Source organism: Micromys minutus (assembly GCF_963924665.1).
Source record: "Micromys minutus genome assembly, chromosome: 10".
NCBI lineage: Eukaryota > Metazoa > Chordata > Mammalia > Rodentia > Muridae > Micromys > Micromys minutus.
This window is the reverse complement of record NC_137979.1, coordinates 17,693,315-17,719,098: the sequence shown is the minus strand read 5'-3', so window position 1 is coordinate 17,719,098 and position 25,784 is coordinate 17,693,315. Positions and strand designations below refer to the sequence as shown.

The following is a 25,784-nucleotide window of genomic DNA, read 5'->3' as shown; positions in this document are numbered from 1 at the left end:
CAAAGTTGGAAGGATGCTGCATTTGGAGCAGGAAAAAAAAACAAGGTTTAGGGTATGCCATATGCACACTGCACCCTTGGAAAATAACCAGGTTTTTCTAATTTCCCATAATTTCTCTTCCATTAAAAGAGAAGATATATAGCTTATTTAGAGACTGTTTTAGGAATCACATTAATGCATGTGAAAATGTCTTATATCATAAAATATTATGAATATGTAACGATTATTACAAATGACAGTGACTTGTTTTAGCTGCTAGTTATATACCACTTAAAATGTAGTGAATTTAAAAGTTCTCTTAAAATGTGATAAGTTGAATTTATTATAAAAACTGAAGAAGATTGGGGAGATGACTCAGTGTGTAAAGTACTTGCCACACAAGTATGAGGTCCTGAGTTTGGATCCCAGTAGCCATGTAAAAAGCTGGACATGGCAATGGACATCTATAGCTCTAACCCTAGGGGTCAGTACAAAAAGATTTCTGGAGCTTGCTCAGCAGGCTCAGTGAGAAATGCTGCCTCAGAAACTAAGTTGGGCGACAATTGAAGAAGATAGTGTATATTGACTTGTGGTTTATATTTGTACACACATCTGCATGCACAGATGTACATACATAATACATTAAAAAAGAAGGCTGTGGAAAAAACCAGAAAAACTTGAATAAGTGAGAAATGTTTCTTTAAAAGTGCTTTTTCAAAGTGGTTAACATACCTAGAATTCTCTCTCTCTCTCTCTCTCTCTCTCTCTCTCTCTCTCTCTCTCTCTCTCTCTCTCTCTCTCTCTCCCCTTCCTTTCTTTTCTTCCCTTGTGTGCTGAACTTGTAATTCTCCCAAGGTCTGAAGGTATTCAGCAGCATGTTCAGTTTAGAATCCCATTGATTCTGAAATACACTGAACCATTTGTAAAGTACTTTGTGTACAAGTAGTTAGAGCTATTGTATGCTTGACTTTCTTAATGTATTGATCTAATGATTTTTCTCCTTAAACCTTAAGCATGAGTGTATAGTATGTGATTAATGCCCACTCTTGGGTAAGCACTTTAGATATGTCAATTGAAGTAAAAGTATAAGTAAAAACATAAACTTTAAAATGTTCTGAAGTGTATCTTTTAGGAGAAAGTGGGGTTTCCAGATCAGTCTGCTTTTCTCTTCCTAGCACTATTTAAATATAAAACAAATATTAAACAATCTCATTTTTGATTTAGCATGTGGTCTAAACTAGGGGTTGGGCATGTAGCTGAGTTGGTAGAGTGCTGCCTAATGTTCTAGAAGCCCTGGGTTCTAGACTCAGCACCTTGTAAACGGGGTGTAATACATGCATCTAGCTCTAGGGAAGTGAAGGCTGAAGGAACAAACAGAAGCTCAGCATCCTCCTCCACTAAATAGTGGGCTCAAGGCCAGCCTGGGATATAGAAGACTATTTCACACATACACACATCAAAAAATTTAAAATGAAAACAACAACAATAGATCCTGACAGCAGACAGTGAAGAGTTCCAAATCCTGTAGTTGCCTGTTTGTTTCAGAATACTGTTTCTTTGTATGTACATGTGGTGTGCACAGGTATGTATATGAGAGAGAGAGAGAGAGAGAGAGAGAGAGAGAGAGAGAGAGAGAGAGAGAGTGTGTGTGTGTGTGTGTGTGTGTGTGTAAGGATGTAGGCAGGTGGGAAAATCAACCTGGAGACCTTCAGTTAATGTAGACTGGTTAGCTAGTGAGCTTCAGGGAGCCCTATGCCTATCACCCCTGCTCTGGGGTTACAGGCACATGCCATTTATACCTGGACTTTTATATGGATATTAGATATTAAACTTGGGTCCTTCTGTTTGCACTGTCATAGCTACTTCTGTGTAGCTATGATAAAGTGCCTTGACAAAAGCAACTCAAGAAAGGAAGGCTTTAGTCTGGCTCAAAGTTCAGGGTACAGCCTATCATTGCAGGAGTCAGAGAGACAGGGATTTGAAGTTGCTGGTCACACTATGTTCACAGTCATGAAGAAGAGTGATGGTGCTTGGGCTCAGCTCACTTTCTCCTTCTTACACATTCTGTCCAGAATCCTAGCCCAGGAACCCGAGCTCCCCTATTTCTCACCTTCCACCCCAGAAGAACTGGGCTCTTTAACTTAATAAAGCTAATCCGTCACCCAGGTAGTTCTAGATCACATCAATTTGACAACTGACATTAACCATCACACATGGTAATACTTTAATATGCACTTTACTACAGCTCCAAATGTGACCTGGTATTAATACAACATAGTAAACGAGTTCTCCCCTAAAGCACATGTTGAAATTCTTTCATGGGCCTTTAAAGATGAGAGCATATTTAGTAAGATTAAGTAAGAAATAATCTTTTGGAAAACATATTTTCTCATTTTGTCTAATATACCTTAGATGACGCGGTGAAAGGAGTCCTAAGATCAGCTAAATTGTGGTGACACTGCAAAAGGAGCATCAGCTGGTAGTTAATAATGCCAAGGTGGGCCTTTCAAAGGAGAAAACAGACGTGCAGCTTGATCCTTCAGGAACAACATGTTCCCACCACTAGGGAAGAGGACTGAGGTGGATATTGCACAAACCGTTTACAGCTCTATTGTATTTCATCTTACTCAAAATTGCTGAAACAATATTTTAAATGGATAAGAAAAGTGTTGCTACATGTATTTGTGTCTGCACACATTTGGGGATGGGGGGGTGGGGGTTGCACACACTACACTAATAAATAGCCTGTTTATATGCATTGAGTGTGGACTTTGCCAAGAATTGACATTATTAGGTGTCTCTTCTGATTGTATTTTATGTGTATAGATATTTTGCATGCATGCACGCATGTGTATCATAAGCATGCTTGGTGCCTGAAAGGCCAGAAGAGGGCATTGTATCTTCTGGACCTGGAGGTACAGATGGTTGTGAGCCACCATGTGGGTGCTTGAAATTGAACACAGATCCCCATGGACCCATCTCTTCAGCTTCTGATTCTTTTGGCAGTTTCTCTAGGTCAGGTGTGTGTAAGGAAATGATCACTTTAGGGAATGTCAGAGGACATAAGACTGTGCCTAGCAAGAGCCACAGATGAAATAGCGTTTGCTTTTGTCTCTGTTCTTACACTGTAATGTTAACACAGAAGACTGCTGTGTGTCAAAAGGTATGCAGATTTCTCCTTACTAGCAAGCCAGTTCTGCTGGATGACTTCTACATCAATTCAGATACTGTTTGTTAGGGGTGCAGAACTGATTGATTGCACAGCTTGGTCATCTTCCCCATCTTTCCATGCCAATCACAAGCCCAGAAATTGGAGTTCCTGGCCCAGGAAACAAGTTCACTGGCTTATTATAAAGAATATTACAAGGGACACAGAGAAGATACCCTCGGCAAGATAAGGAGAGGGAGCCTGGAGCTTTAGGCCACTCTCCCAAGTCTGAATATGGAGAATTCATTGTGTAGCCTATGCTCATAGACTAGACGGGGAACCCAGCAAGGCTGCTTTGCTTTACAGTTGTGACCTCTCCAAGCAGCATTCCTCCCTTTAGGTTATGGGTCAGAACTCTGGAATGAGGAAGATCTTACAGTCTACTGTAGGACAAGGGGAGGTCAGAAAAATCTCCCACCGCCCTTTTTTGGATGGTAGGGTTTGAACTCAGGTTCTCAAGCATGCTGAGCAGATGATATTTCACTGAGTGGCATGCCCAGCAGCCAGAGAAATTCAGTGCCAAGACTGAGATGTCTGGGGAGATTAGAGCTGCTGAGACCCTGTTGGAGAAGAGAAACTCTTGTTTCCATGGCCTGCTTCAAGGGAGGGAGTTACCAGCCACACGTTGTAGGTGGAAACCAAAATACATATATCATAATATCAAGGTGGTAGAATGAGGTATGGGGCTGGCCTAAGCTCTTCCTTGTTGCCTTGTGTTCCTGGGAATATAAAGGGGGCGGGTTTGTGTAGGTTAAGCTGCTCTGATGAACACCTGCAAAGGCAGAGAAGGAATTGTCAGTGTTGCGCATTCAAGTGAGTCTGATAGAAGCTAGTCCTTACTTAATGTCACACGACTTTAAGTTGTCCTCCTGGGAGCAGTGGTTTATTGAAACAATGTGGTATTCAGTTATACAGCTAGAAAGTAGAGAGGGTGGCTGTTGGCCACAAGGAGAAAAGAGCTGACATGTGGGCTACAAAACCCCATGTTCGAAAACATGGGAAGAATTTGATGACTGGTTTCTAAGTGATGTAGACAACCTGGAATTACTAATTTAGAGAACATCCCTTTCGATAATGACCAGAAATCAAAAGGAAATATAACAGTCAGCAAAGAAATCCTGTCAACGGTGCTCTGAAGTACAATGAAAATATAAAGTTCAGGCAAATTAGCTAGCTAGACTTTAAAGCTGTAGTGTAATACTGTGCATAGCTGCACTGTCAGACATGCCAGGATTTTGAGGTGAAAGTGGAAGGTGGCCAACAACAGTAATTCTTATGCTTCTGCTAGAAGGAGGGATTTGTAACCAGGTTGTGGCATGAGCCAGTAGGAATCTGGTTTCTTTTACCTTAGGGTGGCTTCATGATTCATTTTTACAGCTGAACGTATACATTCTGCAGCTCAAAGCCTCTAAATGCTCAGATGAAAAGGATATGTACTCTGCTATACTGCCCACCCAAAGGAAGAGGAGCAGAGATTACTACAGAACTTCAGAAGTTATACACAGCCAAAGCTAGATTTAACCACAGCTTCCAACGCCCCCCCCCCACCAGGTTACTGGACATTATCTTTACTTTATATCTAAGCCAAAATCTAGGGCTTAACTAAAATGACTTAAGTTTCAATGAAGGCTGCAGTGCTGGTGTGATACCTCTTATCAAATACTACTTAGCTTTTGCTTTTATTTTTACTTATAGTATGACCAGGCTTTTAAAGTACTATGGGCCATTTCCCTACAGTAAGTTGTAGATTTCCAGTCATGTAGTTAAGAGGTCTCAGAATTGAGGGGAAAGTCTGGGATGAGCCCAGGTTGAGAAATCCTTACAATATTTCATTTGTGACCTTATAAGAGTTTTGATGCTGCCTCTCTGGTTAGGGGGAAGCAGAGATTTACTTGCCTAGGACCAGGAAAATAGAAGGATTTCCACTGGATGCATAGGGAGATTGAAATCTGGATCATAAAATTGAGTCTTAGGGAGTAGTTAAGGGTATAAAGAAGTGAGGTGAGGCTTGCAGTGACCAGTTACTCCCAAAAGATTAAGCTGACATTTAGCACTCTCTAGATGGGGACTTAGTGTTGGTGAATGGCAGCGTGGAGTATACACGGTGGGAAAAGCTGTAAATTGAATAAATGTGTGTATTAGTGGGACTGTACAAGCTACAAAGATGAAGATGTTGAAGGTGGGTTTCCTCATGGAAACCGTATACACAAGCTCTTTGAATATAATGAGCCCAGTGAACTACTGGGCACTAACTTCCTGACTTGCACAGGTCTTTCACACAGATACATGGGATAAAATGATTTACTTAGAATAGTTCTTTTAAATACACATTTAATTGATGTTTTGAAAAGTGATAGAATTACCAAGGAAATAATAAAATACTGTGTTGTGGTTAATTTCCCCTTTACTAGTCAGTAGAGTAGCTGCACATCTTTCAGAGTGAGAAGTATTTAGTGGAGGTGAACAGAGTAGGGCTTGGAATTCAGACACTTAAGTTATCTCCTCCATAATTAAATTAAAGGAGCAAGCTTAGAGCTATGCGTCTACACCTTTGAACTTTCAGTTTCACAATTCTGAATTGATGGTAGAACTTAAAGTTGTAGGAATTTTGCTTAGCATTCAAGCTACATTCTAATGTATGGAAATAATTGATGATGGTTTTCATTCCTGGCTTCTTTTTCCCCTGAGCCATTCCTCAGCCACCCCACTCCTTTTTAAAATTTATCACAGACTTTGCTCTGTGTGTTTGTGTGACCTCCTACTCATTTTGACTCCTGTTTGTTTGTTTATTTGATCTTTTTGAGATCAAGTCTCACTAAACTGTGCCTTGCCTGGAACCAGAGATCCACCAGCTTTTGCCTCTGCCTCCCCAGTGCTAAGATTAAAGACTTGGACCACCACTTTTCTTGCTCCATTTTCTTGTTCTCTGGTTCTCTCAACTACAACCACCATTGCTAATTTGTTCTCTGGTTCTACCATGCCACCACCACCATCACCACCACACCGCCCCTCCCCTCCCTTCCCCTCCCCTCCTCCTTCTCCTGTCCCTCCTGTAGGAACCATTTGCTTTGAAAAGAAAGTTAACTGTTGTCTTCATATTGTTGCTTTGTTTCTCAGTCTTTCTGCAGTGGTGTTTAGGGTGTCTCTGTGCTACATACAGAGAGCCCTTTCTTCCTGACTTGTACTTTGCTTCTTTGACTGCTAGGAGGCTGGCTGCTTTTAGGTGCTCCAGCTTACAGAGCTTGCATATCTAGTTTTTGTCCTGTATTCTGTTCCTGCTGCATGGCTGATGGTACATCATCACCCTTCATGTAGAGTTTGGCTCTTAAGTGCTTTGCTGTCCAGGCTTCCCAGGACTTTGTAACCATGAAGTTTCCATTTCTGTTTCCTTTTTTATTGTTGTTTGGGAAATTAAATGGTCAGCAATGGGTTACTTAGTTGTGTGAAAGTAACTAAGTAATTGCATAAGTGTTTTCCAGCCTTTATATATTGTAAATGTAGAAATGTAACTATCTTCTTAGAGTCTTAAGGATTTTGGCAACTGGATATGAAAGACTAGTTAAACTTTTTTTTTTTCCTTTAGATTTTAATCTTTCTTTTTCTTTTACAAAACATGTTTTGGGGGGCTAGAGGAGAGATGGCTCAGTTTAAGAGCACTGACTGTTCTAGAGTTCTTGAGTTCAATTCCCAGCAACCACATGGTGGGTCATAAACATCTGTAAATGGATCTGATGCCCTCTTCTGGTTTGTCTGAAGATAGCAACAGTGTTCTCATGCATTTATATATATATATGATATATATATATCTTAAAAATATTAAAAAACATTTTTGATTGAATTTGTATAAACTACTAACTCCCTTTCCATTTTGTTTCCAAAAGCCATAATATATACAAATGTAGGCTTTTTTTTTTTTAATTTAAAAAGCCATATCACAGAGTCAGTAAAATAATGGATAAAGAATGTTTTACAAAGGCAGTGTAAAGTGGACTTCACTTTGATTTTATTAAAATAGGTTTTTGTTATGTGATTTCAGCTACCTTCAAACTTGTAACCCCCTGCCTTGCCCTAGACTAGGGTTGCAGCTGCTTTGCTTTTTAAGTTATTGACTGTACTGGGACATTTGACAAGTGATGATGCATGGATGCAGTGTTTCCCTAGGCTATAAGCAGATCTATGAGACCTACAGATAGTTCATAGAAGAGTTCACAGGTTTGTTTTCTTTTTTCCTGTAATTTCTAAAGCCCCTCTCTCATAGCATTTCTAGGGACACCTTTTATAGGAGAGGGGGATAAGGTCTTGCTTGCTATATGGGCCAGATTGGCCTCAGACTAATCCTTCCACCTCTGCCCTCTTAAGTCCTGAAATTTCGAAGCATAGCATTACTTCAGTAAGGACTCTACCCCATTCTCTCACCAGCCCCCACCTACTATAGAAAGATTTTGCCTTTTGTTTAGTGATTTTACTTTTTTCATTTGAAGTTAGCAGACTGTCTAGAAAATTTTATGTTTTTAAGTTTTAACAGCTTGTGAATTACTAAAATTTCTTATTTATGGGCCCTTCTAAATCAGTTTTGGCTAGTAAAATAACTGTAATATATTCTGGATTTATAGGTTGAGAACATTAAAATATTGATGAAACAGATTTACAACTTTTTGTTAACTATGTGGGGAAAATAACAACTAAGATGGTGTAAGATGATTTAAGTGCTGAGTGCCATGCAGTGTATCAGATGGAGCTGAGTTTACGCCAGCCCTTTGCTGTCCTTGTCGGTACGGTGGGGGAAAGGGATTTGAACTGTTCTTGCATTAGTTTTATTCATAGTGTAATATAAAGATGCAATGTCATGTTCTGATTTGGTTTGTTTGATTTACAGCAAATGAACTGCAACTTATCTCTTTTACTTTAGGCTTTCAGATAAACTTCTGTGAAAAGGCACAAAGTAAGCTAAAATTTTGATATTCTGTTACTTTTTTTTTTTTTCCATATCCATCTTGGTATTGGGAATGTGTCCACTGTTGTTTCAACTAATAGACCATGGTGATTTTGCACTGAAAGAGCTTCCATTTTTCATTCTGTTCCTTCCCATTCTTAGTTACATTCTTGATTATAAATTGTTTTTGTTTTTACTTGAAACTCAAATAGGATAAGGATGTGTGCAGTCATTCAGGTGTAAATTGGGCCTAGAAAAGGAAGAAATATTCAGACTTAATTGTAATTTAAATCACAAACTGAAAGGTCTCCTTTAAGATTGTAGTATAGAAAGCCCATACTGCATGCAAAGATTATGCTTTTATTTAAAGTATTTTGTGTGTTTTCTCTTTTCTTTCTCTTTAAAACAAATCCTGTTGAAGTCGTGTCTCCATCTCATCCCAACATACCCCTGTCCTCTATTGGGACATAGTCTTTATAGACGAAGTACATCAGCCTTAAAATATGTAATGAGAGCTTTTAATCGCTGTTAAGCAAATATATTAAAGTGTAAATGAAAACTAAAACTTACTGAGTGTATTAGGCTACTAGGATATGGCTTAGCTCAACCTTAGCTCTTTGGCCAAGTAAGTACCAGTTTCTGGGTTTGAGTTCTACTACCACAATCAGCTAGTCAGTCAATCCATCAACCAGTAAATAAAGAAAGAAAGTAGATGTATTGATTCATAGAATATAGAACAGAGTTTTTAAAATAAAAAGACAGTATTTATAAAGTTAAAACAAAATACATTTTGAATTTTAAACATTATAAAAGACAGGTTTTTTTTTTTTTGGTTTTGGTTTTGGTTTTTGTTAGGTCTCATCTGAAGGAGACTGCTCTAGTTTACAGGAAGACATTCTAAAATGATTTTTATCTTTTGCTTTTTTGTGTCTGGAGAATAATGATGACCAATTGATGTGTATCATTCTTAATAAATTAGTTTGTAGGAAAAGTTTAAACTATTTCTGTATATTAAAGTTTCTTTGTTTGTGGGGGAGGTTCACAAAGCTTAATTTTTATTGCCTGGACATTGTGGACATTTTTTTGGTAATGCATTGAGCACAAGTTTATTTCCTGACTGGATTACCCAGGATGTGAATATGTGCTACATGATCGAGATGAGCCACAATATACTAGTATAACGTTCTTTAGTTATATAGTGCACTATTCATTATCTTTCTGTTCGCTGACGTAATAAACTCAAAGTGTAAATGGATCCTTGCCCATAATGAACTTAGAGTTTTACAAGTGTGAAGTTGTAGTTTGTATTTTATGCTACCTTATTATCCTAATACATGCAGTAAGCTTTAGTTGTCATTTACATTTTAACACGTTTGCTTAAAACTTAGCAATTAAAAGCTCTTATTACATATTTTAAGGCTGTTGTACTTAGAATTTATTATTGTGTTCACTGTGTTCTCTGCCTTTAGTTGTGCTGTGTGTATAAAACAAGCGGCACGTGTCTGTGTTAACTCTAATGTGTGCAGTGCTGTAAAGAGCTCTTAGCATAGGTTAGCAGTATGTGGTGCTCTGAGTGTCCCTGCTCTCTCCTGTTGCTGCAGCTCTGCATACTTCACGTTTCTGGCTGACTGAGTAAGAGAGGCTGAGGTCCAAAACCAATGGGAGCTTAACTGAGTGTGTGGGAGGGGTGTATGCAGGCACACTTATGCACTCTTTTGTGCTCCTGCTCAAGTTCCTGCTTCCTCCTGGCTTTCCCCAACTCCTGCTGTATTTTTCCCACTTCTTTTTATTTTCTGCCTTTTGAGATTCAGCATCATTATATTTACTTTTTTATGAGGTACACATCGACACTAAGAACTGTACAGGGAGTGAGATTCCTATACAGAAATTAATAAAAGGAGGCACCTACCCTTAGTGGCCTCACAGTGTAGTGGGCAGAGTTGACTTCCCACTGATTATCAATATCTAACACTGATGCTATGTGCAGACTGCTTAGAAACTGAAGCCAGGGTGATGGAGCTGATGTGTCCAGGACACCTTTATTTCTGCTGATTTCAAGAACAAACAGGCCTAAGGATGCTATATGTCTCATTCACTACATGCTTTCTTGCTTGCTTGCTTGCTTGTTTTTTCTTGAGATGGTACAGGGGCAGGGTCTTACTTTGTTTCAGAGTTGGCCTTAAACTTGGTGTTCAAGTGGTCTTCCTGCCTTGTCCTTTTGAACAGTTGGGATTGTAGGTACATTCCACTATGCCTCTTGCAGTTGCTGCTTTCTGTTGAGGGCTAGAGGCTCAGGGATCCTGCTATGGGCCTAACATACTTCAGAGTTAAACATAGCTGTCTGTGTTGACTGACTCTGCAGGATTAGTGACAAAAAGTGCACCTATCAGGGAGAGGAGGGGGAGTAAGAGAGTTGGGGATGGCCAGCCTTCACCCAGCAATATTCGTTTTTTGTTCAAACCATTGCTTATATTTTAGGAAAAGGATAAGCTTGTATATTAACACCTTTTTCTGTGATTTTACAAATTAAAAAATTTAAAGTGCAAATTTTAATGTTTGCAGCAGCCTTCTAGTTTGCTTTAGAATATAAACATCAAATTCATTAAAATAATCACCATTTCTTTAAAAATTAAGAATTTGAAAAAGTCAGTTGAGTTGTTGTTCTGTTGACTCATGCTTTTCCAAAGTGCTAAAGAAAGTTTCAGAATTAAGGAAACACATTTAATCCATTAATACTATATATAGCATATAGTAGTTGTAGGAGAGGATGCAGTAAAGAGCAGAAAATGAGGCATTTTAAAGGTACTGTTGAAGCAGCAGTGCCCAGTTCCCCATCACAGTCAGGACGGTTGTGTCCTGAGATGACCATGACTAATGGAAGCTCTGAGATGTTAGTGTTCCCATGTTTGACATGCACACTTTTTGTTCTTTATGTTTTTACATCACGGTTCACATTAGTTATTGTTGTTGCCTGTTTTATGTTAGTGAAAGCTAACTGGAAAGATGTATATGTGTATTTACATGGATAGGTAGTATGAAATTCCACTTTTAATTTGGGGTTCAGATTTTGGTAGAATTTGAATAATCACTTTGTAACTCATGTTTTAAAAATAAATTAGTCTGTGCATGTCTTATTTTTTATTTTATACATATTTAAGATGATACATGTATTTTAGACAATAAAATAATTTATGATAACTGTTTCCTCTATATTGCTGGATCATTGAATTTTTTTTTTTCTGAATGAAAAATTACTTTAGGGAGAAATTCCTTTACTTTTGTGGGTGCTCTAGATGTATAGTTCCTGCATTTCCAAGACTGAACTCTAGCTAGAGCCTACTGGTTAATCATTTTAAAAGACTATCATTGCTCATGTAAATATGCTTTTATAATTATGACCAAGTTTGAATGCATCTATTGAGTTAATAGATGAACTTCACAGTATGATTTGCTTGCTTTATAAAACCTGAGAGTGAAGGCAAAAAGTTTACTTAGAAATGTCTTTGAAAAAAATTTTAAAGAAACTAAGTTTGCCTGAGGTCTGCCAACCAGCTGACTTTGGGGTGGGTAGAGGACAAAAGTGGTATCTGTCACAGATCCTTAGACATAGGATTTTCCTCAGGAAATACCTGAAATCCTGTGCTAATCACATCAAGAGTATTTAGGAAGCTGTCCCAATAATTTAGTTTTTATTTCAGTGTATTTATCAGCCCAGAGCAGAAGACTTCTTGGTCTCTAAGGAAGATTTGGCAGTATTGTTTCTGTAGCTTTGCCTTTTACACTTTGGTTTGCTTTAAAAAGTTTTTTGTGTCTTTTAAGAGTGTTTTGCTTGGGAATGTTTGCACAGCAATGGGATGTTACCACTCCTATTCCTTATGTCTCCACCTATAATCCAGACTGTCTTCAGAGCTCATTTTGTGGCTCAATTTGGCTTTGGGGTTTTGCAATCACCCTTTTCAGCCACCTGATGCTGGAATTACAGACATGTTCAATGTTCTTAGTTTACAACCAAACTGTTATGTAGAAACCTATGTGCTACAGAGGTGACTGTTGTCCTGTGGTATTAAATGAAATTAGACTACATTGGTAGTCATATTTGGTGACACTGCATATTGATGTATTGGGGAAAGGTTTATGTGTAGGAGAGAGGCATTCTAGTGGTTGATTCTTACTGTGTTTTTAAAATTACTATTACTATTATTATTTGAGCCGGGGACCCTGCAGTGTATTGTAGGCTGGCTTGAACTCAAAGTTATGATCCTTTGTCTCAGCTTCTGAGTGCTGGGATTACAAACGTACCTTTTTTTCTAATAAAAAATTGTATTTACATAGAGGCATTCATAATGTCAACAAAACAGCCACTTTTTTTTTCTTTTCTTTTCTTTTTTTTTTTTTTGCAATTACAGAGTGGTATTCAGTTAACAGAACAACAATTATCTTGTATAAGCTGCATTAGGGACAACGAAAGATGAAAAATAATCCCCAAAATAAAACTAAATGGAAAGAAAAGTGGAAAACCAAACCAAACAAAGCAACCAAACTACTGTCCTCATATATAACTAATTTGTGCTGTGCACCAACAAGAACCTGCTTTAAATTTCCATGCCAATTTACAACCCCCAGACTATACCAGGCAAAGTTCGTGGCTATTGAAAATACCACCAGGACAGGACTGTCTAAAGACACATTCGGTAGTGTGTTAACTATACAAAAAAGACACTGTAAAGTTTAAAAACAATTTTTACACAGCATTACATTTCAGTTTTTTTCTTTAAAAGGAGTGAGTTGTACACAAGGGGAATTAAATTCTTTATAGGCAAGGAAAAAAAAACTGTGCTAGAACTAATTTATTCATCATCTTATTTTTCGTCTTCCTCCTCTTCCTCCTCCTCTTCTTCATCCTCTTCATCCTCCTCCTCATCTTTCTCTTCTCATCTTCATCTTCCTCTTCCTTCTTTTTCTTGCTCTTTTCAGCCTTGACCACCCCCTTTATTGCTGCATCAGGTTTTCCTTTAGCTCTGTAGGCAGCTATATCCTTCTCGTACTTCTTCAGCTTAGCGGCCTTCTTCTCATAGGGCTGCTTGTCATCCGCGGCAGTGTTGTTCCACATCTCTCCTAGTTTCTCTGTGACATCACCAGTGGATAAGCCAGGATGCTCACCTTTGATTTTTGGGGGGTACTCAGGACAGAGCAAGAAGGCTGAAGGAGGCCTCTTAGGTGCATTGCTGTCCTTGAACTTCTTTTTGGGGGTGATGTAGGTTTTCATTTCTCTTTCATAAAGATCCTTGTCAGCCTTTGCCATATCTTCAAACTTCCCATTTTCTTCAGTGGACATGGTCTTCCACCTCTCTGAGCACTTCTTAGAGAACTCTGAGAAATTGACAGAAGCATCTGGATGCTTCTTCTTGTGCTCCTCCCGGCAGGTTTGCACAAAGAATGATGAAGACATTTTGCCTCTTGGCTTCTTAGAATCTCCTTTGCCCATGTTTAGTTGATTTTCTTTCACGAGGCACAGAGTCGCCCAGTGCCCGTCCGGCTCTCGCTTGCTCCGGTGCTGTCTCTGTGGAGCTCAGTGTACTGCAATGGCTGTGAGAGTGGGAGCCAGACGCAGCCTCCTCACTCTCTCTGCTCTGTAACATTCACAAACATGTACCTTTATACCTTTAATTCTACAGTAATTATCTCATTGTTTTTAAATCAGTACTAACAAAAAAGACAATAGTAAAACCTAAGAGAGCATGTTTCCTGAAACTTTTCAGTCTTTACAATGTTCTGACCTGATTAGGTGTTGGCAAAAGGTGTTGTTTTGGCTTTATTGATGGAGTATAGAGAACCAGGGAAAAGACGTAGTGTAGGGAGGGCCAGTTCTTCCTGCTTTAAATAAACTCAAAGATTTATTTATTTTTATTTTATGTATGTGTATATATACCTACTTGTCTCTCTGTGTACCATATGCATGCAGGAGCCTGTAGGCCAGAAGTGGGTGTTGGAGCTCCTGGGACTGTGAGTTGCCTGATATGGGTAGGTACTGGGTGCTAGGAACTGAAGCTTTGTCCCACGCAAGAGCAGTAAGTGCTGCCAAGCCCTCTCTCCAGCCCTGGCTGATTACATGTCTAAATATGAAGTTTTTGTAGTAAAAGTCTTATAGCCAGCTAATGACTAAAACGTTATCATTTAGAAATTATTGTCTTCAGCTGAGAATTTCTTAGGAAACAAAATGAACACATTTTCAGCTTTTGAGTATTAGCATAGTTGATTTATATTGAGATGGATGATGAAGTTAGTTGACAAGAGGCATTTGTAGAGCTAGCCCATAAGCTATAGAGCTGATCCCCAGTATATTTACCATGTTGTCTGGGAGCTGTGAGAAGATGTCAGTATTAGTTCTCCTTGGAACAAAAGCACTTCTGTGGAAAGCAACCGTAAAGTATTTGTGGTGTATGGGCAGTCAAGTCTATTTGCTCCCTCTAACATGCTGTCACAGAGATGTATCCTAATTATCTGTGACCTTGGGAGTTGTTAGAATGAACTCTCCCTAACAATGATTTTGTAGCTAGAAGGAAGATTTCTAATGGTCATTACATTTGAGTTTATGCTATTTTTGGAGAAGGAAGTGTTACGTGGGATTTTCTCAGAGTTTTCCTTCATGTGCTGGTTGATATACCTGACAGCAATGAGATGTTTGTCAGAGCTTGTGGCTGGCTGAAAATAGAAGTGATGTTCTCGAGGCCTGTCTCAGCTGCATTCCTAGTCAGAGCTTTCATGTTTGCTTAAAATAAAGGATGGGGTTTTAAAATAAGGTGTGGTAAATGCTAGAATTCTTACGACATGGTTTTCTGAATGTTTTCCAAATTCAGACAAACATTTCCAAGGAGATAGGCTGTCTCACCAGAAACTGTCATCTTGGTATTGATCAGGTGGGACTATCAAGCAAACATTAGCCAGAGTGAGGACTAAGTGCAAACAAGTATGTCTACTCTTTAGAGAGGCCCTTATAACAGCACTCTCTGCAGGATTGGGGCCTAGCTGTAACTGAGTGCTGGATACTTTAAAACTGAAATAGAACCAGAGCTTCCTTTGAAGAACCATATATTTTAGAAAGTGAACATGCACACACAGGGAATGTGCTAGAGAGAGTAGAGGATGATTGATGTGGATGAATTGATGATGAAGTATTGAGACAGTCTCACCACCCTGGCCTGCTCCTTAATCAGTTGTTTTGTCTCCTAATTAAAAACAAAACAAAGCAAAACAAAGAATTTTTAGTTTCTAAATTAAATCAAAAGTCACATAAAATGAAAAGACATTGTTGGGACAAGTTGAACAGTTCACATACAAGACTGGTTCTTTTGCATCAAGAGACTAGCCTTTTCATTTTTCTTATTTTACCTTTCCCCAGTGTTTAGCAAGAGTCATTAACTGTTGAGCAGTAAGGCTGTTAGCCACTGCTCTCTTAATGCTCTGAGCAGCACACTGGCTTTGAAGTGTAGTGTGCCCTGACAGTGTTCGAAAACCGCCGTAATGTTTTATTTTTCCTTCTGGGTCTTGAGGTGGTATGTGACAAAAGAAGCAGGTCAGACAGGGTCTGCTTGTGTGCTGTGTGCACATGACAAAAGTACGGTGCCTGTCTTGAGTGCCATTTACTCTGCTATTTCTAATGTGGTCTAACCTTTTCAAAAACACCAGTTCATAGAATGCATTTATGGGCAACAAATAGTTCATAATTGTGTCCACTATTGAAAGTTCTTTACATCTTGATGCTTTTAAACTTGGAAGATGTAGTGGTTTGAACACTCTGTAGTCCAGTATGTTTGAATGTTTAGTTTCCAGGGAGAAGCACTAGTTGAGAAGGACTGAAAGGTGTGGTCTTGGTGGAGTAGATGTGTTCTTGCTAGAAGAAATATGTCACTGGGAGGGTGGGTTTTAAGGTTTCAAAAGTCCATGCTAGGCCTAGTCAGAGTCTTTCTCTGTCTCTGTCTGTTTGTCTGTCCACCTGTCTGTCTGTCTATATCTATCTATCTGATCAGGATGTAACTCCCCAGCGACTATGTGCTGCCATGCCCTCTGTTGTTATGATAATGGACTAAACCTCTGAAACAGCCAGAGAGCCCCCAGTGCTTGATTTCTTTATTTGCCTTGGCCATGATGTCTCTCCACTGAAATAGAACAGTGACAGGCATTTAATAGGGTCAGAAGAAGTTATTCACATTGTGGAAGAAGCTAGAATAGTACTGTGGTAACTAATGCATAATACTAACTTTGTGTAGTTGAGTCCACTCCTTTCCCACCACTGTTTTGCCTTGGTAATAAGAACACTGTTAGATTTTAATTTAAATTAGACTGTGCTTTCTTTCCTTGAGCAAATGGTGCTTTAATTGTGAAATTGTCTATTGCTTTATCCTAGTCTGTTTGCTAATGAAGTTCTTGCAGAATTGGGAAGTCCAGAAGACTTAATGACTGGTGGGAATCCCTGTGGTAACTAACTGGGCAAATAAAGAAAGTGGCTCACATTCACTTTTGACAAGAATCTGACTTTCTTATATGGTTAATAATATACTAAGCCAACATCCTAAGGAGGAAAAGTCAGAGCTGGTGGTTTTTGGTGGATTCTCAGCTTATGAGCTGCTGTGAATATTTTACCTGCCAGATGCATGCAGATCTTAGCCCCGTTACCTGGACTCAGTGGAGCTGCAGCCAGTGTGTTTTAGCCAGGAACATTCTGCTTTCTCTTTATTGCATTGAACAAATATTCTTATCCCATCATGGCACATACAGTTTTACGACATTGATTGAAAAAGTACTGATAGAATAGAATAGTAAGAAATGTGGTTAAGGTGCTAAGTGTTCATTATGAAGAGTTATGTGGCTACCTGTTTACTGTGAGGAGATATGTAGAGCAGAGCTCATTGGTATACTCCTCTTTCCATTATGCAAAGCTCTAGGCTTGATCCCCAGTGCTACAAACCTATCCCAGGGTAGAGGTAGGGCTGGCAGTTATTTTAGGTAACATTTCTGTTACATTAATGATTACAGTGTAACCAGATCCAAACAGACACACTGTGAAATATGACAAACAAAAGAGCATGAATATTCAGGTTGTTCTAGCAGTTATGAGAAAATGTGTGTTTGTATTTTTAAGGACTTTAAAAGCCCAACTTATTCTCTAGGCTTCAGCATGACTGAGTGCAGAGAACGGGCGTTCTCTTTTAGAGAGATTTACAATAAATGACAAGGACATTGTAATTTGAAACAGAAACAGTAAATGCTGCCTATATGTACTGAAACCGAAACAAGTTTTTGATATGTATGTGTGTGCATGTGTGTACATGTGTTTACTTATGCACTTGAAGGCTGGAAGTTAGCTTCAGGAGTTGTTTCCCGGGTCCCACCTACTTTCTTAAGCCAGAGTTTTTCATTGCTCTGGAGCTAACTAAATAGGCCAAGCTATCTGGCTAACAAGCATCATTCTCTTTCTGCTTTCTATTGCTGGAGTACAGGTGTGTGCCATTTTGCCGGACTGTTACAGGTTCTGAAGATCAAACTCAGGCCCCTGTGCTTCCATAACAAATGCTGTATTCAAGTAGTCACTCTCTCAGCCTTCTGCAGCAGAATGTTTATAAAAGGGGGGACAATTTATAATTCTAGCACCTTCAGTTGTGACATTTGGAGTGGCGTGTGTGTACATGCACATCTATATACCAGTGGTTCCATAGTGAGAATGTAGAGGTTAGAGGACTTTCTACTTCTACCATGTGGTTTCTGAGAATTAAAGTTGTTTTATCAGGCTGGATGGCAGGTGTCTTTTGTTGGCCCCATAGTTTTTTAAAAATGGTGTTTCTTTTTTGACAATAATATTTCAGTTATGGATTTGTCACAGTTTTTATAAGTAATGCAGTGTAACTATCACTGCTTTGAACCACTTGTTTGCATAATTTTAATATCACTTAGAAATGGAGTGATAGGTTAGTCAAGGATATTTTGAGATGTTTGCTACATGCTGCTTTTTGAAGCAGTTTACAGTTATGGTGATAGTGTGCTGAAGAATAATGTATCTGGCATTATACCAAGTGCTAGACAGGTAGGAAAATGAATTTTGTACTCCTGGCAGATGTTATGATATGGTGGGAAAGGTCCTTACTCCTCAGATAATGGCAGATTGGACAAGTTTAAAGAGGATGCCTACTGTTGCATTCCTTTACTAATATTGACACCAGGATCTGTTTATTAATGATGGGATCAAAGGTGTTAATTTGTTTTACTTTTCTTATTGCTATGACCAGAGAGAAATAAGAGTAAAAGGAGGAAAGATTGATTTTTGGCTCACGGTTTAAGACGGTTGAGTGGTGGTTTGACCCCTGCATTTGGACAGTCAGGTCATCATGATGGTGGGAGGATATGGCAGAGGAAATGCTTCACTTCTTATACAGGCAGCAAAGAGAAGGGATTCAGCATGCTTTCATCTTAAGTGGACAGCATACCTGGACCCCACATCCCTGTGGCCTGAGATACTTCACTTAGACTAGTTCAAAGACTTTGACTTGGAAGCAATAATAACCCTTCTGCTGTGTTCTCCTCGGTAAAGCCACACATTCCCTTAAGGGCATTGAAGACCTCAGCTCTTAACTGTAATTGGTATGATTTTAGTAATGACTTTCACACTTTTTGAAAAGAATAGTGCTAAAGATATATGGGTTTGCCAATGTTTTATAAATTGTAAATGGCTTTTAGAGATGTTGTCCAATTCTGATCATTATAGATAATAGAATTTTCTTTCTTATGATGCCTTGAGAAAAACTAAACCTGTTAGGGTTTGTTGGAGGACATTGAGATACTAGCAAGTAAAATAATATAATTTGAATCAAGTAAATGCTTGGTAATACACCTTTGTTTTAGGTAATTATCATGTGTAGCATATTTTCAGGCTTCAGAGGTAAATTAAGATAGTTAAAAATTGAGAGGGTTTACAGTTGAATCACAGGAACGTCCTTTTGGGTTCAGAAGGCGGCAAGGTAGACCAGTGTGAGCATAGTCTCTCTGAGGAAAAACTTGATGGCCATGATGTCTGCACCTCTGTGTGGGTTCACCTCCTTTTGTCCATGTGCAGAGGCTGCAGTTGATGTCACATGTACTCCTCATTTGTTCTTTACTTCAGTTTTTGAGACAGGATTTCTTACTGAACCTGGGATTCACTGTCTGACTAAACCAGTGAGCCCAGGAATCCTGGGCTATAGTACAGTACCTGTACTTTGTTGTGTGAGTATTGGGAATCTGAACTCTAGTCCTCATACTTGTACAGCAAGCACTTTACCCATTCAGCTAGTTTTGATGATCTTGAAACTGTACATAATGCTGGTTCTTTTAAAAAATTTTTTCATTTTTTTTCTACCTTCTTCCCATAATGCTGATTCTTAATGAATCATAAGGAAAAGTGTTTTACTTATGTGTAGAAGTTGAGTGAGAGCTGTTTGAGGTTGTGTGGATTACTGTGACTGTAGATTCAGTACATGAGTAGGACACTACCATCATTGGGAGCTCCTGCATTGGGGTCTTTGAGAGAGAGAGAGAGCCAAACTGTAAGGTAGGTGAAGCTAATTGTGAACATGGTGTTAAAGGCTTTTGTTTGAACAGTTAATTTAGGGAGAATGCTTAGGGTTCTCATCCTTTTACTTAGAACTAGTAAGGCTGGTTATTGTTTCCCTTTACCTTCAGTGTTCTTAGGAATTGCTCAGAATTATAGGGAAGAACATTTTATGCTTCAGTATTTCCTGCAGTTTGCCTGTTACTGGCCCCTCACCCACAAATTGAGGAAAGTTGTTTAGTGCTTTGTTTTTGGATAGCTTTCATAACATTTCTTTGTTCTGTCTTTGATTCATGTTTGGTCTGTCTTTTGTCAGGTTTTTTTTTTTTTTTTGTCACTTATGGAGCTCATGCATTATGTGTGTGCTAGATGATTGTAAGCCCAGCATGGAACAGACAGATGGTGTTCAGCTTTCAACATGTTGACTTTGTTGGCTTTGAGCTCATAAGATATATGCTTGTTAGTTTTTAATCTTCACCGCTACCCTTGCTATATAAGGCAAGACTCATAGGTCAGGGATTAGGCCTTGGTTATCTTGGGGGGGGGGGTGGTCACCATTCAGCCCATTACACTATGGTCTTGAATTAGTCATATACATCTTATGTGAAAAATACATTTATATTACTTCAGCATTTGAGAATTGTCAGAACCATTTCAGTCAGTGGTGAGCCTCAGCGTTTGTCCATCCCTGGCTTGATGGTCTGTATTTGGAGCCAGAAACTGGAAGACAAGTGACCCGAGGGCACCCGAGATTGCTGAGAGGACGGCGTGAACACCCTTCCCACTCACAGAACACACAGGGCAGACTGCTGTTCACAGGCAGCACAGTGACTCCCATTGGGGCTTCTGAGAATCACAAGGACAGATGTCCAAGAAGGAAGGAGTGTTTCATTAAAAAGGGTTTTGATATTACGGAATTCTTTTAAAAAGCAGTTTGCTGTTTGTGAGTCTTTCACCCAGTCACCCTGTGTTCAACCATCATCGTGTTCTCTAGCCAAGCTTGTACTTAATACAAACCCTATAGACTGTAACAAATGAAACATCTTGAATGTTTTTGGTTATCAGCACTTCGTGTAGTTTTTCTTGTTTATCTTATTGTTCTTTGTCAATTTTGTCTTGCTTTGCTTGAGATGGGGGGTGGGGGGGTGGGGAGAAACCTTGACAGCTAGGAACTTCTTTATGTTGACCGGGTTGGCCACAAACCTGTGCTAATTCCTTGCCTCACTTGTGTGCTGGCCTGAGTCACCATACCTATCATGTTTCTCTTGCTTTGTTTCTAAATATTAAGAATCTGCTTTCTGTGCCACATGTGGTGACACTTGTAATCTCAGCACATAAGAGGCAGAAGCAGGAGGAGATCATTTACTGTAGATTGTTCTGAAGCTGTTAGTATTTTAAAGTTAATTCCACTTCCCCAAGAAGGGCTGCCCTAGTCAGGTGACGCCAACTGAACCTTCCAATTTTAATTAGTAAAATAAGGAAAAGCCAGTGACTGGATGGAGCTAGGGAAGTAGAAGTTGGAGGAGGTTAGACAGGTTAGACGGAGGGGGAAAGGTCGTGGCAACATGGAGCTTCCCAAGGACCAGCTGGACCCAGGTGATATTGACTGGTGTTAAAAAGCTATGAGCATTAAGGATTTTACAGGTCTAATATCTCATATAGAAAGGCAATTTGTATCTTTGTCTATTTGATGCAATCTTGTGTAGATTGAGAGTTGAATATATAAACCTGTATGAAAAGCTATCAGGCTGTAGAGTTGTGTTTGTGGGATTTTGGGGTACAGAAACACCCCGGGATGGAGGTAGAGAACAGGCGGTAGAAAACCGCCAGGGAAGGGAGTTGTGCAGGCAAGTGGGGCAATGGGGCCGGCTCAGACCGGGTGCTGGAGGTTCGTGCGGCTCCGTATCAGGGTTGGGCCTGAGGAGCGAGACCTCAGGGACGGAAAGGAGAAACATTTTTTTATTTTTTAATATTTTCTGCAACAGTTGACAGTTTGATGCTGGCCTGGTCTATATTATAGTTCCACTTTGAGCAGGGTTACCCTGTGATTGTCTCCATCCCTATTCCACATCTCCAAAAGAACATTCTAGCCACTTTTATACTTCGCTGAAAATGTAAAATTTTATTTCATGTAATACTTTCTGATTATGGTTTCCCTTTCCCCTACTCGAAGTTTCTCCCCACTTCTCTTTCCATTCAGATCCAGACCCTTTCTGTTTCTTCTTACAAACAAATAGGCATCTAAGGAATAACAATGCAGTGTGATGTGATACAATACAGTACAGCACAGAACAATACAATCAGAATGTGAGAAAACAACCAAACAAGAAAAAAGCACAAGAAATACATGTTCACATTCTCTTAAAAACCCCAAACCAGAAAATATAATATCTATACAAAGGAACTTGTAAGGTCAAAACAAAAATTGAAATGTTTCCTGACTTAACATTACAAGATAAAGAACCTCCAAAGATGCCTTCTTTGAATAAGCCCTTTTTTTTATGTGTTGGTTGGCCATCTACTGCTGAGCATTGGGCCTACCCTTAAGAATCATTTCCCCAGTGAGATTACTTTGCAGAAAATTAACTTTTCATTTGGAAGTGGCTTTCAATTGGAGATAGCTTCTCTGTTAGGGATAAAGTATATGCCCACTTCTTATTTCAGCTCTAGGACCTTATGTGATGCAGACTTGTGTAGGCGCTATGCATGTTGTCATAGATTCTGAATTCATGTGTATCCCAGTCCTGTTGTGACTAAAAGGCCTTGATTCCTTGGTGTTTTCCATCCCCTCTGGATCTTACACTTTTTATGCCTCCTCTTCCACAGAGTTCCCTGTTTCCTAAGGGGAGGGAATTGATGGAGAGCTTCTTTATATGGTTGAATATTCCAGAGTGCTCACTCTCTGCCTGTTGTCTGGTTGTAGGACTCTGTATTTGTTCTCATCTTGAGGAGGAAGCTTCTCTGATGATTGATGACTGAGCCAGGCATGGATCTATGAGTATAGCAAATGACATTAAGAGTCATTTTATTGTTATGTTCCATTAGAAAAACAGTAGTATTTGTTTTTCTCCTAGATCTCTGACCTACATAGCATCAGGTTCTTGGACACCCAAGTAGCATTGGGAATGGATTCCATCTCATGGAGTAGGCCTTAAATCAAAGCTGGTATTGGTTGGTTCCCACAAACTTTGCACCACTATTTTGCTAACATATCTTGCAGGATCACTCTTGAAGCCTTTGTAGCTGGTTTGGTGTTTACGTTTCTCCTTTGGGGGCATGCAGAATACCTTCCAGTATCATGAATACTAGTCCATAGGGTTTAAGGCTCTAGGTAGATACTTGCTCAACTTCTTTGTTGTCAGTGATTTGTGTAGGTGTTGTCTTTAGCCATAGGACCTTCCTGTTAGTTTGTAGAGAGCCACCAATAGCCTTGTCAATAGCCTGGATTGTTTGATGAATCCCATGGGAATCTCTTTAGCCAAGAATCTGATTAGCATTAACCTATTCCTGGTACTGGAAGCTCTATTTGGTGATGAGACATGTCCAGTTGGAGCTCTGTCTCCAACTGCAGGGTGAAAAGTATGGATCTATTGTCATTCTTCTACACATAGACATCCAGTTAGTTCAGCACCATTTGTTGAATGTGCTTTCATTTTTCCATTGTATGGTTTTGACTTCTTTATACAAAATCAAGTGTCAATAGAAGTGTGGGTTTTCTTCTGAGTCTTTGATTCATGCTGATTTCATTGATCATCATGTCTATTTCTGTACATATCCCATGCAGTTTTTATCACTGTTGATCTCTAGTACAGCTTAAGGTCAGAGATGGTGATTCTTCCCAAAGTTCTTCTGTTGTTCAGGATTGTTTGGCTATCCTGGATATTTTGTTTTTACATATGAAATTAAGAATTGCTCTTTCAAGGTGTATAAAAAAATTCTGCTATATGGCCATTTTATTTATATTGCCTTCACACATATATAATGTATGTTCTACTGTGTTAGGGTCTGTATGACCTCTTAAATTTTACCTGCTGTCCCTGTGTTTCCCCTTCACTCTCCCTTTTTCATCCCCTTTCCTGTCTGATCCTCTCATTCCAGTCTTCCTCCTTCTTTTTTGTCTGTCCATAGCTATCTATTTGTCCTTCCTAGCAAGATCCATCCTTCCCTCTGTCTCATATTCTCTACCTAGCCTCTGGTTCTATGAATTGTAGCTTGCTTATCAATTACTTCACAGCTAACACCTACATATTAGTGAATGCGTACTATATTTGTTTTTCTGTGTCTGAGTTAACCTCATTCAGGATTTTTTCTAATTACATTCATTTACCTGCAGATTTTATGATATTTTTAAAAAAGAATTATTTATTTCAGTTATGAATACACTGTTGCTATCTTTAAACACACCAGAATAGGGCATCAGATCCCATTACAGATGGTTGTGAGCCACCATGTGGTTGCTGGGAATTGAATGCAGGTCCTCTGGAAGAGCAACCATGCTCTTAACCGCTGTGCCATCTCTCTAGCCCCATGCTTTTATTTTTTTAATGGCTGGATACTGTTCTATTGTATAAATGTGCCACATTTTCTTTCTTTATTCACTCATTGGCAGGTATATAGGTTGTCTCTAGTTTCTGGTTAGTATAAACAGAGCAACAATGAACATGACTGAGCAGGTGTCGTAATAGGATCCTTTGAGTATGTACCTGAGAGTGGTATGGTTGGAGGTTGATGAAGAACACTAATTGATACAATTTAGTTTTATATTAAAAAAATGCTGATACTTCCCTGAATTTAAGCCCTAAGAAATTGTTTTAAGGAAATAATTATTGGTATGCCTGTGTTGCTAACTTGAAGTAGGCTGTACTGTGATAATTTCATTCTTTTTTTATTTTTTGGATAGTTTAAGTATTTACATTTCAAATGTTATCTTTTTTCCCTGGATTGCTCCTCTACCATCCCCCTCCCCCAGCTTGTATGAGGATGCTCCTTTTCTCAACTACCCACTCCCACCTCAACACCCTGGCATTCCCCTATACTGGGAAAACTAGCTTTCACAAGACCAAGGGCTTTTCCTCCTTTTGATGCCAACCAATGCCATCCTCTGCTACATATGTGGCTGGAGCCATGGGTCCCCTTGTGTACTCTTTGGTTCCTGGGATTTCTAGAGAGTCTGGTTGGTGGATATTGTTATTCATATGATGTTGCAAACCTCTTAAGTTCCTTAAGTTCTTTCTCTAACTCCTTCATTGGGGTCCCTGTGCTCAGTCTGAGGGTCAGCTCCAAGCATCTTAATCTGTATCAGTAAGGTTCTGGCAGAGCCTCTCAGGAGATATCCATATCAGGCTCCTGTCAGAAAAGCACTTCTTGGTGTCAGCAGTAGTGACTGGGTTTGGTGGTGGCATATGGGCTGGATCCTTAGGTGAGGCAGTCTCTGGACAACCTTTCCTTCAGTCTCTGCTCTACTCTTTGACCCTGTATTTTCTCCTGTGAGTATTTTGTCCCCTCTTCTATGAAGGACTGAAGCATCCCCTCTTTAGTCTTCCTTCTTCTTGAGCTTCATATGGTCTGTGAATTGTGTCTTAGGTGTTCCAAACTTTTGAGCTAATATCTACTTATCAGTGAGTTCATACTGTATGTGTTCTTTTGTGACTGGGTTACCTCACTCAGGATGATATTTTCTAGTTATATCCATTTGTCTAAGAATTTTGTGAAGTCATTGTTTTTAACAGTTAGGTAGCACTCTATTGTGTAAATGTATCACATTTTCTGCATCCATTCCTCTGTTGAAGGACATCTGGGTTCTTTTAAGCTTCTGGCTATTAATAACATTTTTTTTTTAGGTGCTTCTCAACCATTCAGAATTCCTCAGTTGAGAATTCTTTGTTTAGCTCTGTACCCCATTTTTAAATAGGGTTATTTGGTTCTCTGGAATCTAACTTTATGAGTTTTTTGTATATATTGGATATTAGCCCTCTATCTGGTGTAGGGTTGGTAAAGATCTTTTACCAATCTGTTGGTTGCCATTTTGTCCTATCGACAGTGTTCTTTCCCTTACAGAAGCTTTGCAATTTTATGAGGTCCCATTT

The 25,784-nt window shown here is 39.2% G+C and overlaps 1 protein-coding gene across 2 annotated transcripts in view; it reads left to right on the top strand.

Annotated features, from left to right (window-relative positions):
• Nucleotides 1-25,784, top strand: part of MAP2K4 (mitogen-activated protein kinase kinase 4) — a 98,759-nt gene that overhangs the window by 3,789 nt on the left and 69,186 nt on the right. The window contains exon 2 of one of the 2 annotated variants that reach the window (XM_080922220.1): nt 8,097-8,129. The exons of the other annotated variant lie outside the window; for it this stretch is intronic. Coding sequence (XP_080778346.1) covers nt 8,097-8,129 — 33 coding nt within the window. The remainder of the gene's footprint in view (nt 1-8,096; nt 8,130-25,784) is intronic. 2 annotated transcript variants of the gene reach the window in all.